Raw genomic sequence first — 20,008 nt, 5'->3', positions numbered from 1 at the left:
TGTGCTGGGTTTTGAATGTTTTGTACTTTGCCATGTGCAGCTCTAGGCTGTGTCCACTGATCCAGTAGTTGGTGCGTTTATTGTAGTTGTGCTGTGACATTCGATGTGGATTAAGGTGCTCCAGCTGACATGTTTTGGCTGAGAAGCACAAAGGTCCACCTATGGCAGAAGTAGAAGTAGAAGTAGAAACCATGTCTAGCAGAGGTTGACAAAACATGACTTTGAAGTGGTTTTTAATACAAAGTAGTGCTGCTCACTCTTGCAAGTAAACCATGTTAAAATGTTTGCATACTAATTGCTGTGCACCACTCTGGTTTCTCAGATTGTCCCTTTGACACACAACTTTGCCTGCAGTAACAGTGCCGATAAGGCAGCACAGTGCAGTCTCCTGATGCTGTGTCCCTAGGCACAGGACCAAGGTCCGAGTTATGGTTATGTGCAATTCTGACTGCTGGTCCAGGACTCATCTGGTGTCGGAGGGAAAATGCGCCTTTATCTCCTGTAGGAGCAGGGTGGGCGATGAGGCTACCAGTTCCACGAAGTAATGGGGCAGGAAGGAAGCAAGTTTCCTTTCCTTTTCACACCTTATCACTGAGGTCTTCAAGGCAGAAGGGGATCCAAGCAGAAGAAGAGAAGAGTTTGTTGGAGGAGGTAGGACTGGCACAGAGGACGTGGGCAGACTGGAGAGTGGATTTCTGATGGGGAAATTGTGATAGTGCCTTATTTGGAGCAGCATCTAAATTCTGGTGAAGTTAATAGTAATGTAACGAATGTCGCTTTAACAGCTTCCTTCGCTGTCACTCCTGTCACCTTTTTTGCTTAAGTTCTCAAACACAACCAGAATATGTTTTCTTTTGTCCCTGCCTGCCTCTTTTTGCTCCCAGATATTCGACGACTTCAATTTAGCTGATGTTAATGTAACTCCAAAGCAATCTGGAATTCTATTATTCTGAAAGAAGCTAAAGCAAAATGGGGCTCTTTCCTGCAGACATTCATGCACATAATTAAAATAATTCAAACAGTTAACTGGGTTTAGAATTGGGCTCTGGATTTGTACTTTATCAGTAATATCCCATTGAAAACCAAGGTTAATTCATCCCCATAGTTATAGTTTGAAAGCATTAAAATGCTTACTTAACAGGTTAAAACTGTTAACTTTGAAAGATTTAACTGTTTGGATATAAAAGTCATTTGTGCTGTATGACCTGGAAAAAGATTTGATTTAAAAAGTGGAATGATTTGTGTTCATGTTGCCTCACAGACATTTCAAGTTTGTTTAATGGGCTTATTTTAAAAATGTCTTCATTTTGGTTTATGTCTTTTTTTCAATGGAAACTTCAGAGCTTTATATATACCAAAAAATGGAATAGCTCTTCTGTTTTCACTCCTTGAGAGGGGGTGATTCAGTTTGATATGAGTTATGTATGGGCTGGCTCACCACCTAAAAATGCAGACTTATGAAATAGTTTTTTCCTACTTTCTGATCAGACAATTCACTTGAATAAACCCCAGACATTCTTATGTATTATAAAGTATTCCTCTCATGTAAAGAAATGTCTGACTTTCTGTTTTTAATGAAAATCCCAATTTCTATGCTGACACCAAGTTACAAGAATGTGTGGTTGTTAGGCTAGCTAGGGCTCTGGCTTTCTGTTGAGAAGGTTTCCTGAGCCTTCAGAAAGCCAAAAGGTATGCATGATCCTGCTGGTGCTGCAGGCAACCTTGCCTGAAAAGCTGGGCTAATGTATGGGCAGTGTGGGAACTGCTCGTGGGTAGGGAGTCGCAGAAGTCCCACGTGACTGTTGGAGGTCGAGGTGGGGGAACGAGGGTGTGGATGAGCTTCCTCACCAGGTACCTGTACCCTTGCTAACTGTGGTGGGTTGATTGGTTGTGACCATGAGGTTTAGGTGGGTGAGACCTGGAAGGTGGCCAGCTCAGTCTCTGCAGGCTTCTTAACTCAGACACAGAACAAAACAAAAGTTTTGGGGATTGCACAGACAAAGCTTCCTGGTCTCTCTGTGGAGGGGTGGTTTTAGGCTTCTCAGTTCCTCTTCACCAGATCTAAGTTGACTTGCATGGGGCTGTCTATGCATCTTTCACTGGTTTACCTAGAAACAGCAGCATGGTGCTTGGAGAACCGCGCTGTTTCTCATAGGGTTTTGGCAGAGTTTACAAGTCTAGAAAGAGGTTTTGTGGGTAGCAGAGAGTTGTCTGTGCACGTTACATCATAACTTAATGTGATCAGATACACAGTCAGTGGGCCTATGTATAAAAGAATGGGTCATACATGCACACTTGTTCTGACTCTGTTTTGTTCATTATCTGGATTTTTGCATTACCTGAGGTAGTGTCTGCCTCTCTTCCCATTCTTTTGGATCAAGGAGTGCTGAATGTGTATAGGTGGCTAAGCCCTGTGACCTTCGGTTGGTGTCAGGGGCGCACAGCTGGTGATGAACACTGGAACAGCTGAGAATTGAGGCAGCTACCTGTGGCGAAGCAGAGTCCCTGCACAATCTATAATGTCTTTTTCCCTGGGTAATATTTTTATCAAACAATGCTTGTATCACTCAAGCAGTTTCAATGCTAGTGGTAACTGGACTGTGAAGTCTGAATTGTATTGCTTTCGTTAAAACCTTTTGATTTCCTGAGATGTGCTGTGGAGAGAACAGTGCTCAGCCATCTTAAAAAGAAGGTAAACCACAATATTGAGGTGCACCAACTCTGGTGGTCATGACTAGACTTTGCTATTCTTTGAAATAGCAGTGTGGCTAGGTGAAGATTCATAGGGTTTTTTTCTTTGTTTGTTTGATTATTTTTTTTTAAGGCCAAACAAGACAGTGAGAACAGACAAAATGAGGTTGGGAGAACATCTGCATTGGTGTCCTGTGTGCCAGAGGTCATGGAATTTGTCCTAGCTGTTCTCCACAACATCCAAGAAAGGTGATGTGATTTGGTGTCAGTCACTGTATAACCCTCATTGACAAGGATGTTTTCAAAAGTGAGACTGCACCACATGTGACATTTCAACAATAGTCACCAAGGGATGTCATCTCCTAAATATAGGAAGGCAACAGCAGGTAAAGCTTTTAATGACACCCAAAGCAGTTGTAAAAGAGTCCACTTCCAACAGCTGTTGGGTGACCCCCAGTGCAGGTACAGAAGAGCTTGAGGTTTGTGGGAGAAGGGGAGTAAACCATGCCAAAAACTAGAAACTTCACTTCTATCTATTTGAGTTTTTCCTGTGACTTGTGGATCTTCAGGGTGTGATTGCTGCTGTCAGGAGCATCTTGGGCAGTGCTGTTCAATTCAGTACCTTTATTTTAGGTGCTGTTTAGCAAGCGGTTGTTAAGGGGGATGGCCAGAGCCAACAGTGAGGCAAGGGGTGGGCAGAGTGAAGTTCAGCTATGCTTGCCTGCTTTATGAATTATATGTTAAAAATTAGCCACCAAAAATAGTAGCTTCGCTGAGCCTCTTTGTAAATCTCTGTGGGACTGAAGAAATGATTCTGAACCGAAATGTACTCTCCCTGAGGGACTTTTTTCAGCTCTGAGCCCAATTATTTTTTAAATGGGGCTTTAGCCCTCCTGGGAAGCCATAAATATGTCCATAGCTGAGCTGTAGTGGGTTATATATTCCCAATTGTCCTGTTAAGGGAATTCAGTAAAGAAAACAGGAGACCGTTCTCCCTAGTAAAAGTACTAGCAGCAGTTTTCTTGCACTCTAAGTGATACTGCACATTTTACTCTTGAATATCTAAATAGTGTTTGGCCACATCTAAGTTCATGAAAATTTAATGTCTCGGTGGTTGAAACTGGCCACTTTTGTATTTTGGATCATGGCTGTTGTAGACATTTTAAATGTCTCTTGATAATTGCTTCTAAGGTTAAGAAACAAGAAAGGAATCTTTTGTGTCTTGGGGGAGAGGGGAATAAGCAACCACAGAATAATTTATGTTGGAAGGGAGCTCCAGAAGTCATCTGGTCCATCCTCTGCTCAAAGCAGAGCTAACTCCAAGTTAGATGAGGTTGTCGAGCCAAGCGTTGAGAACCAGGGACAAAGTCCAGTCCTCCTGGGCTCCCACTCCAGGGCTTAACTGGTCTTGTGGGGAAGTTGTTTTTTCCTTATGTCCAAGTGAACAGGTCTTTTTCTGCAGAGCTGCTTTCTAGCCAGTTGGTGCCCAGCTGTGCTACTGAATGGGGTTGTGTGTCCTGGGTCCATCTTGTCTTTGAACTTCTTAAGGTTCCTGTCATCCAGCTTCTCTGCTGTGCTGAAGTCTGTCAATACCAACTTCCCCCTCCAGAGCATTAACCTCTTCACCCAACTTGTTTTCACCTACAAACAGTTGAGGGCGCCCCCCATCACATTGCCTGTGTCACTGATGAAGACATTAAGCAGAATTGGCTTGTAATCAGGTGTGAGTTAAGACTATGAACCTCCAGCCACAACCTTTGAGCCTGATGGTCCAGGCAGTTTTTCACATACCTTATAGTGCACTTGTCTGGTTGGTGCCTTCCCAGTTGTCTGCAAGCTTATTAAGGGAGACTGTGTTAAAAGCCTTGCTGAAGTAAAAGGAGAATTTTGTTTTCCCCAAAGCCGGTCAGTCCGTCCTAGACAGCAGTCAGGTTGGTCAGTCATGATTTGCTCCTGCTAAATCCATGGTAGCTGTTCCCAGTCATCTTTTTACTGTTCATAAGCTGGAAATGGTTTCCATGAGGACTTGCTCTGTGATCTTCGCTGGGACTGAGATGAATCTGACAGACTGTTGTTCCCTGCATTGTCCTGCTTTCCTGTTTTGAAGATGAGTGTAACTTTTGCCTCCTTCAGTCAACATGGCCTGTTAAAGGTGAGAGAGGGCAGCCTTACAGTGGTCTTGGCCTGTGCCTTCTGCATGTCCAGATGAGTCCTGTCTTGTCCTCTCTACTGACATGTTGTCTGATCTATATAAGTAGTCTTTAACTCAGTAACCTTTTACTAATGAGAAGCAGTTTGAAAAAGAGAAAGTACTAGGCAGAGAGACATGGAGTGCTTGAGAGCAGACCTTGCCAGTGAAGACTAGCACAAGGAAGATACCAAGTACTTCAATAGTTTCCTTGTCCTGCGTTATGAGGTCTCCTGGCCTGTTCAGCAATGGGCCAGCATTCTCCTTGCTCCCTTTTGCTGCTGACACATCTGCAGGAGCTCTCTGTTGCCTTTCCCAGCCCTTGCAGGTTTCCCAGCACTTGCAGGTTTCCCAGCCATGCTATGGACTTCCTAGCTCCCTCCTTGCATTCCACCTCTGTTCCTCCCAGGGAGCCTGTCCATGCTTACACCTTCTGCACATGGCTTTTTAAGTTTGAACTCACTCAGGAGTTGTCCATTCAGCCAAACTTGCCTTCTGCCTTACCTCCTTGTTTTCTTGCACACTGGGGTGGATTGTTCATATGCTTTAGAGAGGTTGTCTTTCAGTTTCAGCCATTTCTCCTGAGTCCCTTGGCATTTAAGGTAATTCTCCCATAGGCTACCACTAACCAATTTCCTGAGCAAACTTAGACTGCTGCTCTGAAATCCAGGTTCTTTATTCCATTCTTTGCCTTTCTCACTTTCCTCAGTATTTTAAATTCTTATATCACCTTATAGTCACTCTGGCTAAGGCTGCCATCAGCCTTCATGTCCCTAGCCATTTCTTCCTTATTTTGTACTACATCCAGCAGTGTGCCTTGTCTACTTAAAGGACTGCCTGCACAAGAAGTCTGTGATGCTCTCCGGATTGCCTGTGCCCTGCTATTCTGCTCTTCAAGCAAATGTCTCGAAGTTCCCCATGAAAACAGACCCTGTAATTGTAAGGCCTCTTCCAGTTGTTTAAAGGGTTGGACTCGATGATCTTACAGGTCTTTTCCAACCGTACTGATTCTGTGATTCTGTGAAGGCTTTGTCCACTTTCTTTACTTGACTGGGCAGTCTGTAGCATATGCACACTATGCTTACCACTTGTTTACCACCCCCGTGATCCTGATCCACGAGCCTTCATCCTTAACTCCTTGGATCAACAATATGTTGTGTTGTTGAAATAGTGGGAAAACAGTGTGCAATATCTTAAGAAAGTGCTAGGTACTTAGGAAACTGATGAGAAAATGTTTGCACACAAGAGGAATATCAGCTTACTCCTCCTCCCTGCATGACTTGGAACGAGTCATTTCCCCTCTTTTGCTTCCCCTTGTCTCAGGCTGTGAAGTCTCTGTGGTAGAGACTGTCCCATACGTCAGGTCCGTGTGTCCACTGCCCTGCTTTAATAAAGATAGCTGATGTGCAAGCACTGCTACCTTCCAGAGATTGCAGGCATCATTGCATTAGTATTTCTGAATGTACCCTGCATCCTGTCTTCATGGTAGCTGAGATCTGGTGATACGGAGAACCTGCAAGTCCACTTCCCAGTGGCAAAGTAGGATGGGAATGTCCCCATGCACCACAGCAAAGTAGGAAGGAAACCTGGATGCTAAAAACAAGTGTATGCTTGTACAGGATTCTCTCATTGCCAGGAACATAGTGATTTGGGGCATGACACTGGAAAAGATCATAGTCTAATTTGCTCTGTTAAGTGTAAGGATTTTGAATTTCCCCAGGTTATATGAGTAAGCTTGTTAGGACAACAGGGCAGGATGAATGCAAAAGGAAACGTAGATGAGTGCATGATGAAAATAAATATTTAAACGACCTGTTCAAATTACTTACACATGTGGAAAGACAAAACATTTGCTGTATTGTTCAGTCACAAGGAATCTTTACATACTCTTGAATAACTGACATCTGCTTCGTTCAGGGTCAACCAAGTTAAGTCAAAGCTTATTTTCCTTTTGTAGTATTTAATAGGGCCTCCTTGTTTGGGTTACAAGATGTGGAGGTTCTCAGTGCACTGTGCACTTTTCTCCGAACCTTACACATAGGAATCCCCATTTCTAGGCACAAATATGTGCACGAAGACCTTAATTAAGATAAAATATTTTTCTAAGCTATCTTGCTTCAGTTGCTTCTAACTATGGTGTTTCCCCTGCCTATTACACTCTCTTCTCTGGGTTTTGCTTTACCAATAGCTAAAGTCTACCTGCTGACAATTTGTTCACCTTAGTTTTCTGCTGTGAGAACTGTGCTGCCTCTCTTGACTTCAGTAGTTTTAAGTAGTGTTTGGCATGTGTTGCATATTGGCCGTGGTGGTCAGGTTTAGCTCCTCTTCTGCAACTTCACGTTGCCAGTGGCTGTAGATCAGAAAATAAAGGGCAAACGGTTTAATTAATCTTAATACCATTTTGAGCCTACTGCTGCAATCAGTTGGTCATGTTTATACATGTACTTATTCTGACATAAAATCCTACTGAAATAAAATGGACTTCAGTGGACAAAAAAGAGGGTTTACAAGATCCATCCCTTGCTAAAATCAGTAGCTGTGCCTTGTTTTGAGCAAGACTGGATTTACTTTGATTTCTAGATTAGTGCAAGTTACATTGAGCAAAACACTTAATGTATCTCATTGATTTTCCCTGTAATACTGTTGAAATACAAGTTACTGTTCTAATCATGTGTTTTACCATTAAAATTCTGTATGCAGATCTGGTCCCTTGGGATATCAGTGTGTAACCAGATACTCCATGATCTAATCACGTTCTGCAAGGAATATGCTGTCGCTTCAACACTTAGCAGTAGAAAGCGTCATCAAAATGGAAAATTTAGGTAATATTTAAAGTAAAGTGCAGTTCAGAGAGACAACCATGAAAAGCAGGGGTGTACAAAATTTTAAGACATTTCTCAGATTAAACAAAGCAAAATCCAGGCCAGAGTTTAAGATGATTTGTCATGACTCCATTTATTGTTAAAGAAGAAAATGTTATAGCTGTCACTTCAGTTTATAGGGTTTGTTCCAGTTCAGTTAAAATAGCATCGCCATCAGGAATGACTGACTAGCAGGATTTCGTCAATGTGATACTTCTTTGCCACAGCATGCATGCTTTGGAAAGTAATTTTGAAAAGCACCTACAAAAGCATCAGTAGCAGGCAAGACTTGTGCTCTGAACTAATTTTGATACTAGGATTTGGATCTCTGAGGGCCTAGTGCTACAGTCCATTTCAGAAATACAAGTCCTGTTGACCTTGAAGGAGTTTTGCAAGCGGTGTGACGTAGGCTGAGGAGCATACCTGCTTGCTGTGGTGAGTCTGACTAGAAGCATCCCCCCTGGCTGGGACAGTGGGATTGCGGCTCTGCCTGCATCTGGACAGTATTTCTGTATAAACTGCCAGATTTCATCACCAGGTATTCAGAAGGCTAGTTGTAGGCAAGGGTGATGAGCATCTCCTAGGCTCAGCTCATCTCTCCATAAAGCAAGACAAAGTCCCTTACAGAAGAATGATCATGTGTTTGTGGGTGTCCTTAGCTTTATCAGCTGCTTTCATGTAAATGCCTAAATGCTGAGCAAAATGAGTTGTTGGTTTTTTGTTTTGTGGTTGAATTATATTTAATGGACGTACCTTGAGACAGAGAGTGTATTGCATAGCAAAGTGTCTTACATATTTGTGTTCAGCTTTGTTAAGTTGTGGAAAATTATAACTTCTGTACACAGGCTTGTTAAGTAGTATGTCTTGCTCTTGTCAAGAGCATGAAGTGGAGTTTCTGTATTTTATCAGTGGAATGCAATGGTATCCTTGTCTCTATCTGTTTTACTTATGTAGCAAAGGAAAACAAAGAATTTTAGAGGTAAATTTAAGAAGGAAAACAACATTCAGTAGCCTTGTTGATGACCAGATGAGACCTGAAATAAAGAAAAGGTCAGAAAGGTTACATGTCCTTGTGTCATGGTTTAAGCCCAGCCGGAATAATCACCACACAGCTGCTCACTCACTCCCCTTCCTCAGCTGGACAGGAGAGAGAAAATATGAGGAAAAGGCTCGTAGGTCGAGATAAGGACATAGGGAGATCACTCACCAACTACCATCATGGGCAAAATAGACTTGACTTGGGGAAATCAGTTTAATTTATTACCAATCAAAATCAGAGTAGGATAATGAGAAGTAAAACCAAATCTTAAAAAAACAACACCTTCCCCCCACCCCTCCCTTCTTCCCGGGCTCAACTTCACTCCCGAACCTCTTCCCCCCCCGAGCGGCGCAGGGGGACGGGGAATGGGGGTTGCAGTCAGTTCATCACATGTTGTTTCTGCCGCTCCTTCCTCCTCACACTCTTCCCCTGCTCCAGCGTGGGGTCCCTCCCACAGGAGACAGTTCTCCACGAACTTCTCCAACGTGGGTTCTTCCCACGGGCTGCAGTTCTTCATGAACTGCTCCAGCGTGGGTCCTTTCCACGGGGTGCAGTCCTTCAGGAACAGACTGCTCCAGCGTGGGTCCCCCGCGGGATCGCAAGTCCTGCCAGCAAACCTGCTCCAGCATGGGCTCCTCTCTCCACGGCTCCACAGGTCCTGCCAGGAGCCTGCTCCAGGGTGGACTTCCCACAGGGTCACAGCCTCCTTCAGGCATCCACCTGCTCCAGCGTGGGGTCCTCCATGGGCTGCAGGTGGATATCTGCTCCACCGTGGACCTCCATGGGCTGCAGGGGCACAGCCTGCCTCACCATGGTCGTCACCAGGGGCTGCAGGGGAATCTCTGCTCTGGTGCCTGGAGCCTCTCCTCCCCCTCCTTCTTCACTGACCTTGATGTCTGCAGAGTTGTTTCTCTCACATATTCTCACTCCTCTCTCCTCTGGCTGCCGCTTCCCGGTTTTTTCCCCCCTTCTTAAATATGTTATCCAAGAGGCGCTACCACTGTCGCTGATTAGCTCAGCCTTAGCCAGTGGCAGATCCGTCTTGAAGTTGGCTGGCATTGGCTCTATCAGACATAGGAGAAGCTTCTAGCAGCTTCTCACAGAAGCCACCCCTGTAGCCCCCCCTGCTACCAAAGCGCTGCCACGCAAACCCAATACACCTTGGCATTTTTCAACTCTTATTTTAGCTGGCTATAAAGTTGTGAGGAGGGATGTTGTTGGTTTGTTTTTTCCTTTGGTTCTGCAAACTAGATGGTGCACAGTTCAGTGTGTAGGGCCAGACTCTCCTCGTTGGCTCTAGTGATTTATTATGTGACCAGCTTTGCTGGAGTTACACCAGGATTGTTTTTGACATTCAGAGCCCGCTGACTTCAGCAAGCTTAAAGGCATAAGTAAGAGCTAGAAGAGAGTGAGGGAGTGCCCAGACAAGCAGTGAAACAGGTACTACCTTTCCTTCAAGTTCCTGGGAGGTGCTGATGGTGTAAATGCAGCTAGATGAATGTAGTATATTGAGAAAAAGGGCAAGGGAGGAGTCTGTTGGTGAGGGTTGGTACAGGTCAGAAAATTGTCTTTATTAATAAAGAATCACTAATGACTTTTAATGTACGAATACAATATTGATAATTTTCCTCTGTTGTGTTTTTAGGGTCTCATGACTCATTTAGCTTCTACATCGATGAAGCCTCTCCGGTTGGGCCTGAACAGCCAGAAACGGTCCAGAATTTTGTGTCTGTTTTTGGGACTGTGGCTAAAAAGCTGATGAGGAAGTGGTTGGCTACACAGACCATGAACTTCACCAGCCAGCTGGGCGCAGGTATACGGTATTTTGATCTTAGAATTTCCACCAAGCCCAGAGACCCAGACAATGAACTCTACTTTGCTCATGGTTTATTCAGTGCCAAAGTTCAGGAGGGTCTGGAAGAGATCAATGCATTTCTCGCTGATCACCCAAAAGAAGTGGTCTTCTTGGACTTCAATCACTTCTACGGGATGCAGAAATACCATCATGAAAAGCTTGTCCAAATGCTCAAAGACACGTACGGAAACAAAATGTGTCCTGCTATATTTGCCCATGAAGTCAGCCTCCAGTACCTGTGGGAAAAGGAACACCAAGTGCTGGTGTTCTACCACAGTCCAGTGGCTCTTGAGGTACCATTTCTTTGGCCAGGCCAGATGATGCCAGCTCCTTGGGCAAACACAACAGATCCAGAAAAACTGATTCAATTCCTCCAGGCCTCAATCACTGAAAGAAGAAAGAAGGGCTCCTTTTTTATATCTCAAGTAGTGCTGACGCCAAAGGCTAGTACTGTGGTGAAAGGGGTTGCTAGTGGTCTCAGAGAAACAATCACAGAAAGGTAAGTTTCTGGTGGCTAATGTGTGCTGACTGTGTTGAATGTGTCTGTTGGTAATGCTGCTTTTCTAATTCCTTTTAAAGTAACTCCAGCAGATGTCTTTCTTCCATACTACTGTAGGTCAGTCAGAACTTGGTCGTAATCCTAAAATATTTAAAGAGAAACAGATTGAAGGAGAAGCTTCAAAAAAATCTGGCACTAAAGCCTAATGAGATCTTATAGGATTGGCTTAGCCTCTTTTTTTCTGCTGAATGCAGGTTTTTCCATTTGTTTTGTTTTTCAAATGTGGTTTCTCACCATGAGCACTGAACATCTTGCCTTGGATTTCCTTACTGGATGTGGTCAAATCTATCTGAATTGTCTACATCATTTAAGTTTTTATTTATGCATCGGGCTTCAGGTATTAGGTAATTTTTATTTTTTTTCATTTTGGCTCATCCGCAAAGGCTAACACTGCAGAATTTGCATCCTTAACTACCCTTATACACCTTAAAGATGTGTGGCTTTTCTCTCTGCATACCATCACACATTATATCAAAGATATCAGGACACTATTAGAGTGAATTTGCCTCCTAACAGGCCTTCATGTATCATACAGGAAAGAGACTACAGGCCATTGTAGAGGTTGTATACGTGGAATACTGTGTTGACAGGCCATTAGTTGTTACATTACAAAAAAAGCCATCTGTGCAAGACATGCATTATTTATACCATTCTGATTTTGATAAATCACAGCCAATTTTCAGCTTAAAGGCATATATGTGTGACTGCGTTCTTGAAAACTTGGTAGGTGTTGTGGTTTAATCCCAGCCAGCAACTAAGCACCACACAGCCACTCAATCACTCCCCCCAAGTGGAATGGGGGAGAGAATTGGAAGAGTAAAAATGAGAAAACTCATGGGTTGAGATAACGACAGTTTAATAGGTAAAGCAAAAGCTGCTCACACAAGCAAAGCATAAGGAATTCAATCACTACTTCCCATCAGCAAGCAGGCGTTCAGCCATCTCCAGGAAAGCAGGGCTCCATCACGTGTAACGGTTACTTGGGAAGACAAATGCCGTAACTCCGAATGGCCCCCCTCTTCCTTCTCTTTCCCCCAGCTTTAAGTGCTGAGCATGACATCATATGGTATACCCCTTTGGTCAGTTGGGGTCAGCTCTCTCTCATCAAGTATACTCAACTGCTCCTCATTTGATGATGATTCTGTTAGAAAATAAATAGATGAGCAATTAAAGGATGCAGCATGATTAGTAGAATTTACAGAATTCTCTTCAATCTTGCTGCATTAATGTTTCAGTAACTTAAAAGTATGTAATCCATACTAAAGGAGCTGGGGCATATGTTCCAGCTGTGCTGCGTTTGCTACTTTGAACCATCTCATAATTATTTGTAAAAAGATTATTCTGTCCTTTCCTGAATAAATACACAGATCAAATCCCATTGTTGTGTCCATGTAGATAACATATGTGCTTTTGTTGCCAGTTGCTGCATAGATTTATACATCTTATACTATTTTCTGCTAATTAATAAATGCTGGCAAAGAGCTTTCCATTAAGAGTGCAGTATCTTGCTTTTGGCAGCAGTTTTTGTAATCATAATTGGGTGGAGTTTTTCCCTCATATTGAGTTTTGAAAGATCTGAATGCAAATGTGGAATAAGGTTGAATTTTTCAAATAATTCTGGTGTGGGGTTTTTTCCCCCTGAATAAAATATTGCATTTAAGAAACTGTCCTTTGGCATTTGCAAATAAAACCTTTAGTCGTCTATTTTCACCATCTGTACAGTGGCCATTTTCATTTACATATTGACTGAATTCTGAAAATAGAGCAAGTTTAGATCCTTTTGGATCCAATAATACATATCAGGTTTTGATCTCTGAAGTTGTTATTGCTCAGGGGATTATTTACCATTTGAAGAGCAATGGCCATCTGAGAAGGAGAACGTGGTTTCTCTCAGCTGCAGCATCTCAGACCAGGAAAACTGCAAGCGGACGTCGTGTGGCAATCCATGCTCCTTTCTGCTGCTTTGTAGCTCATGTTGTGAAAGAGCATGGTGAAATATTCCTCCGTGCCAACACAAGGTGGTTGGTTTAGTAGCTTTTCATCGCAGCTGCTTGTGTTGGTGGAAGTCCACACGTTCAAACTGCAGTAGAGCAGTCTCCTAAGGCAATGCATTTCAGAAGAAGTGATGTTATTCTTCATCCTGTTGCCCACAGCACAGATATAAAAGATGTGAGGCCCAGGGTAACCTTGATTTAAAAAAAGAAAACCAAACCAGTTTCATGCTCCTAAGGCTGAATTTGGTAGAAGATATACTGCTTTTTAATGATAATGCTTGCTCACATGGTTTGCTGCTGTCATAGCACTTAATGCTCGGTGGGACAATAATTTGAAAGGAGGAGAAATTATGAAGTCATCAAGCTTTATGTCCTGCACAAACACAAGAGGGAAAAGCTATTTCTTGTGAGCTCTTCCTAGGACCACAGTTCAGTGTTACAAAACTTTATAACACAGCTTTCATCTTCCTTACTTGAATGAGGAGAATTGCTTGCATGCGTGCATGTTACGTTTCTCAGATTTGATGAAAAACTTTGAGGACTAACAATATGTTTTCAGGCTTAACATTCTGTCACACACAGTTTAGATGCCAAGAAATACTCTTTGATTAGCAAACAGTACATACCAAATGAATTACATTCCCTCTGCTTATTGAATTAACTTCACAGTGAGGCAGCTGCCTTCAGTATGTCTGAAAAGCATTTGTGAAACAACCTTTTGGTGAGTGTAAAGCTGTTCTTCGTAATAAACTAGTTTGTTTTCTGATTTGCAGTGGAATTACTAATTTTATCTCTGACACTGGAGAAAAGCATGATATTCTCTTTGTTGTCTCTGAGGTTGAATAATATAGAAGACGATGACTAGATCTCCTTCAGAGGATGTAAAAATTCTGCGGTACTTTTAAAGCTTTCAAGAAACAGAAAATAAAAACACACACCCAGCTGATTGTCACTTGATTTCTAAATTAATCGCTAAGAATAACGTTCTCTGGAGCTCGCATGTGACTAAATCCTTGCCCACCATCCTAAAGCTTCCCCCTTAGCAAACAAAGCAAATTTAAAAAAACCCAAAAACCTGCACATGAGAATGAACCTTTGAAGTGGAGGCAAAGCAGCCACGCTACTAACAAAAGGGGTGGTAAGTAGGCCACAGAAGTTGTCTGGAGAAAAGCCGTCTCTGGGTGCGGTTATAAACTAAGCAGGACCAGATTTGGCTGGCAAATAGGTGGATATTACATGAAAAATAATCCCTGGAGTTGCAAGAAGTGGGATTTTTGAGTCAGTTACTGAGGGTGCACTCCTTCTCCTAGCCACACCTCAGCCAGCTGAATTTTTGAGTTTCTGTGTTGCTGGAAGAGTGGGATTTGATGTTGTTTTTGATCCACAGTTGGTACTGACTGATGCCATTCTTGAACTATTTTATGTGAAAAAGAAAAACAACAATAGAAATGGCAACTGTATTTTGCTAATTGTCTGGGCATCCTTCCTGCTTGTAACCTTGATGACTGTCTCCTTTATGGGCTGCAGGAAAGCAGCAGGCTCCGATGAGCTGGTTTGGGTTTAGGACTCAGTGACCCCATAGCAGCACACGTGGTGTGTGAGCTCTCTAACTGCCGAGAGCTAACTAACTCCCCTAACTAACCCTCACTAACATGTATGGTACAAGCACACTTGTCCCTCACTGTGTTTTACTTTGGAGACAGCTGCTGTTTTTTTTTTTTTTTGACCCCAGAAGGTACAAACTATCATTCTGGTATATTACCAGGGAATTCTAGCCACATCCTTAGTATTTCCATTCTTCTTCAAACTATCCTTAATTACTTTTCTAGTCATTCCACACAAGAGGCAATCTCTGTGTTTGCACACAGAGCAGCACAGGGAGACCTTGGTTTCATTTGAAGCATCTATCTGCCATGTCAAAAGGCCTGCATAGCAAAATCCCAAATGAGCTGTGTATGTTCAGGCTGATTTTACTGGCAGGTGTTTTAGTGGCATTTCATAATCTGTCTGCACAAGAATTTTAGTGTAGTGTTCCCTTGGGAAGTGCTGGGTGATTGTGTCTGATAGCTTTGGTCATGAACCTGGAATAGTACTAAAATGCCGCAAAATACGAAAACATAGGATTCTTTAATAACTTTGTTAGGGAAAAGTATTTATCCACATACCTATTAGTAGCCTGTGGGATTTAGTCCAGAAAGGAAGTTAGCATAGTATCACCAGCTCTAGGACCACCAGCATTATTCCAGTGTCCACCACTCTCTCAGTAAAGAAATTTTTCCTAATATCCAGCCTAAACCTCCCCTGGCACAACTTGAGGCCATTTCCTCTAGTCCTGTTGCTACTCACTTCGGAGAAGAGGCCAACACCCACCTCTCTGCAACCTCCTTTCAGGTAGTTGTAGAGAGCAATAAGGTCTCCCCTCAGCCTCCTCTTCTCCAGGATGAACAACCCCAGTTCCCTCAGCCGCTCCTCATAAGACTTGTGCTCCAGACCCCTCACCAGCTTCGTCGCCCTTCTCTGGACACGCTCCACCACCTCAATGTCCTTCTTGTAGTGAGGGGCCCAAAACTGAACACAGTATTCGAGGTGCGGCCTCACCAGCGCCGAGTACAGGGGCACGATCACCTCCCTGCTCCTGCTGCCACACTATTTCTGATACAGGCCAGGTTGCTGTTGGCCTTCTTGGCCACCTGGGCACACTGCTGGCTCATCTTCAGCTGGCTGTCGACCAACACCCCCAGGTCCTTTTTTGCGGGGCAGCTCTCCAGCCACTCGTCCCCAAGCCTGTAGCGTTGCATGGGGTTGTTGTGACCCAAGTGCAGGACCCGGCACTTGGCCTTGTTGAACCTCATACAATTGGCCTGGGCCCATCCATCCAGCCTGTCCAGATCCCTCTGCAGAGCCTTCCTACCCTCCAGCAGATCAAGACTCCCGCCCAACTTGGTGTCGTCTGCAAACTTACTGAGGGTGCACTCAATCCCCTCATCCAGATCACTGATAAAGATATTAAACAAGACCGGCCCCAAAACTGAGCCCTGGGGGACTCCGCTTGTGACCGGCCGCCAACTGGATTTGACTCCATTCACCACAACTCTCTGGGCTCGGCCATCCAGCCAGTTTTTTACCCAGCGAAGAGTGCACCTGTCTAAGCCACGAGTTGCCAGCTTCTCCAGGAGAATACTGTGGGAGACAGTGTCGAAGGCTTTGCTGAAGTCCAGGTAGACGACGTCAACAGCCTTTCCCTCATCCACTGGGCGGGTCACCTGGTCATAGAAGGAGATGAGGTTGGTCAAGCAGGACCTGCCCCTCACAAACCCGTGCTGGCTGGGTTGTCCCTTGGTTGTCCTGCATGTGCCCTGTGAGCGCCCTCAAGATGAACCTCTCCATAATCTTCCCCGGCACCGAGGTCGGGCTGACAGGCCTGTAGTTCCCTGGATCCTCCTTCCGGCCCTTCTTGTAGATGGGTGTCACGTTGTCAAGCTTCCAGTCGTCCGGGACCTCCCCCGTTAACCAGGGCTGTTGATAAATGACGGAGAGCGGCTTGGCAAGCTCCTCCGCCAGCTCCCTCAGGACCCTTGGGGGGATGCCATCAGGCCCCATAGACTTGTGAGAGTCCAGGTGGCATAGCAGGTCGTTAACTGTTTCCTCCTGGATCACGAGGAGTTTATTTTGCTCTCCATCCTTGTCTTCCAGCTCAGAGAGCTGAGTACCCTGAGGATACTTGGTATGGCTGTTAAAGACTGAGGCAAAGAAGGCCTTAAGTACCTCAGCCTTTTCCACATCCTTCGTGATGATTTTCCCTTCTGCATCCAGTAAAAGATGAAGATTCTCCTTGTCTCTTTTTTTGTTGTTAATGTATTTATAGAAGCATTTTTTTTTATCCCTTACAACTGTGGCCAGATTGAGCTCTAGCTGTGCTTTTTCCTTTCTAATTCCCTCTCTGCATGACCTAATGAGGTCCTTGTATTCTTCTTCAGTTGCCTGTCCCTTCTTCCAAAGCTGATAAACTCTCCTTTTTTCCTGAGTCCCAGCAAAAGCTCCCTGTTCAGCCAGGCCAGTCGTCTTCCCCACCGGCTCGTCTTACAGCACATGGGGACTGCCTGCTCCTGCGCCTTTAAGATTTCCTTCTTGAAGAATGTCCAGCCTTCCTGGGCCCCTTTGCCCTTTAGGACCGTCTCCCAAGGGACCCTCTCAACCAGTGTCCTGAACAGGCTGAAGTCTGCCCTCTGGAAGTCCATCGTAGTGGTTTTGCTGACCCCCCTCCTTACTTTGGTTAAGAATTGAGAACTTTGTCATTTCATGGTTGCTAAGCCCAAGACATCCTCCAACCTTCACTTCTCCCACCAGACCCTCTCTGTTTGTAAAGAGCAGGTCAAGCAGGGCACCTCCCCTGGTAGGCTCCCTTACCAGCTGTGTCAGGAAGTTATCTTCCACACACTCCAGGAACCTCCGGGACAGTTTCCTCTCTGCTGGTTTATATTTCCAGCAGACGTCCGGTAAGTTGAAGTTCCCCACAAGAACAAGGGCTTGCGATTGTGAGAATTCTGCCAGTCGCTTGTAGAACGCTTTGTCGGCTTCTTCGTCCTGGTTGGGTGGTCTATAACAGACACCCAGCAGGATATCCGCCTTGTTAGCCTTCCCCCACATCCTTACCCATAAGCATTCAACCTTGTCATCAGAATTGTTGAGCTCTATACAATCAAACCACTCCCTAACAGAGCCACCCCACTGCCTCTCCTCCCTTGCTTATCCCTCCTGAAGAGCTTATAGCCATCCATCGCAGCATCCATCGTAGCTGGCGGCTCAGGGCGGGTGTGGGGGGCAAGCTGGGGCACCCTCTCTCTCCCTGCGCTATCGCCTTCGTGGTTTGCCACCCTAGGAAGGGTCCCCTGATATGATCCTCCGCTCCTCAGTCCTTCGCCTCGGTGGCTTCCATCACTGGAGGTGTTCAAGGAACAGGTGGATGAGGCATTGTGGGACATGGTTTAATAGGCGTGGTGTTAGTTGATGGTTGGACTTGATGATCTTACAGGTCTTTTACAACCTTAGTGATTCTGTGATTATCATTGGCTTGGCTTTGGAGTGTTGGTTTGGGGTAGTTGGCTTGGTGTTTTCTTGTGGGGTTTAGGGATGTCTCACAGTCTTTTCCTCTATTTGGCCTGCTTGTAACTTTTACCATGTTATGCACCAAAACACCTGCTTGCAGTTACGGTGTATGCTCTGTGACTACTTGTAAAGATATTTTATGTCATCCCATCATCACACTCTGAGCACAGTCTGACGCTGCATACACAGAAAGCAGCAAGCGTTTTTCATCACCAAAAGGAAATGTTCATTCTCCCAGCCCCACTGCTGTAAGCTGTCACTAACATCCACTTGTCTTAAAGATTCTATGCTCCCATCTGCATGGCTGCAGTAGTGAAATTGCAGATGGCTTATTAAGTCAGTTGGGTTTTCTTTGCTCTTTCTGACATTACTTAGATCACTATGGAAACTCTACAGCTAATAGATGCTAAAAAGAGCTGAGCCTGGGAGAAATGCATTTGTTGGTGCTGGGTGCTGGGCCTGGGTCTGTCTAGCTGCTTTTACCTCATTGTGAAGGGAACGGTTCCTTGATGGGTTGGTCCTTCTCTTCATTTATAAGGTACAAAATGAGCATAGAGATTTACACAAACAAGCCTTTCCAGATTTATTCACAAGGTGGCTTTCAAGCTTATAACAACTTTCTGTAATGCAAAGACATTAAATACAAACTGAAGCAAATACAAACTCAGCAGGTATGACAACATTCATGTCTATGTTGTATTAGCACTTGCAAGCTGCAAACCATTGCTTTCAGGACTGTATAAGTAAGTAGATCTATAGGCACATCCTTGTCAATTTTTAAGCAGAGAACTGGGCAGTTCTGGACTAACTAACATGCAGTCACTGTATGTTTGGAAGTTTGAATTTTTAATCTCCTGTAGCTGCTCTGGTGTCCTGCAGTGGTAGGATGTGGATAGAAATTATCAAAAAAATTCTGTCAGCTCTTAAAACCCGGTTGCACATGCTGTGTCATTCCTGATGGAATTCTCAGCATCCTCCAAAGCCTTAGAGGGCTTTCAGTCGTCATGTAGAGAAAATGCATCCACGCTGTCCGTAGAGAAGTCACCTGCATATCCCCAGCTTCTGCAGTGTCTGTCTCCACTTGGGTGGTGCGCTGAGGAAGCCTTAGCTACAGAAAGCCCCTGGGATCCATTGTCAGAAGGTACTACAAGCTTAGAATTAATTTTATTAAATGCTTCCCCGTACTTACAAACAAGTAGCCTTTGTGAACTGAATGAGAAGTTAGGCATGCAGGCTATAGCCAGAGCTGTGTTGGGGCAAAGCATGCAGAAGAAGCAGTAAGGGATCTTGGCACCCTGGTGCCACATTTGTACAAAAGAAACAGCTGGAACAGGGGGAGTGGAAAAGGACTTGTAAATAGGGAAGGCAGCCAAGCCAAAGGTCTTGGTGATGTACCACCTTCTGTATGATGCAGAATTTGTATAGGCTATAAAAATGCCCACGTTTTTCTTCTATTAAAACAGAGATGATGAAGTTTGTTCCCCAGGAATTCAGTAGTGTCTGTGGGATGCAATGCAATTCTTTCTTAGGGAGGCACTGTCCTTGTGAAAGATGCTGGTTTGATACAATATAAAGCTTATTTTTATTTCATTTGTTCTTAAAGCCTGGAAATGTTTAACCTCATTTTATTGATTTTTTCTCTACAACTTTACTCGTAGGCAAATGTTTTATATTTCCATTTTCTTCCAGGATTGATTTTTTTTTTTTTTTTGGCG

The 20,008-nt window shown here is 44.2% G+C and overlaps 1 protein-coding gene across 1 annotated transcript in view; it reads left to right on the top strand.

The window, feature by feature from the left end:
• The window catches only part of PLCXD3 (phosphatidylinositol specific phospholipase C X domain containing 3), an 82,612-nt gene that overhangs the window by 44,671 nt on the left and 17,933 nt on the right, over positions 1–20,008 (top strand). Inside the window, exon 2 of the mRNA XM_059834225.1 lies at positions 10,425–11,133. Within this exon, the coding sequence (XP_059690208.1) occupies positions 10,425–11,133 (709 nt within the window). The remainder of the gene's footprint in view (positions 1–10,424; positions 11,134–20,008) is intronic.

The sequence above is a fragment of the Gavia stellata genome, chromosome Z (genome assembly GCF_030936135.1).
Source record: "Gavia stellata isolate bGavSte3 chromosome Z, bGavSte3.hap2, whole genome shotgun sequence".
In the NCBI taxonomy this organism is placed as follows: Eukaryota; Metazoa; Chordata; class Aves; order Gaviiformes; family Gaviidae; genus Gavia; species Gavia stellata.
Note: the sequence above shows the minus strand (reverse complement) of the source record. Positions and strands in the feature narration are given on the sequence as shown.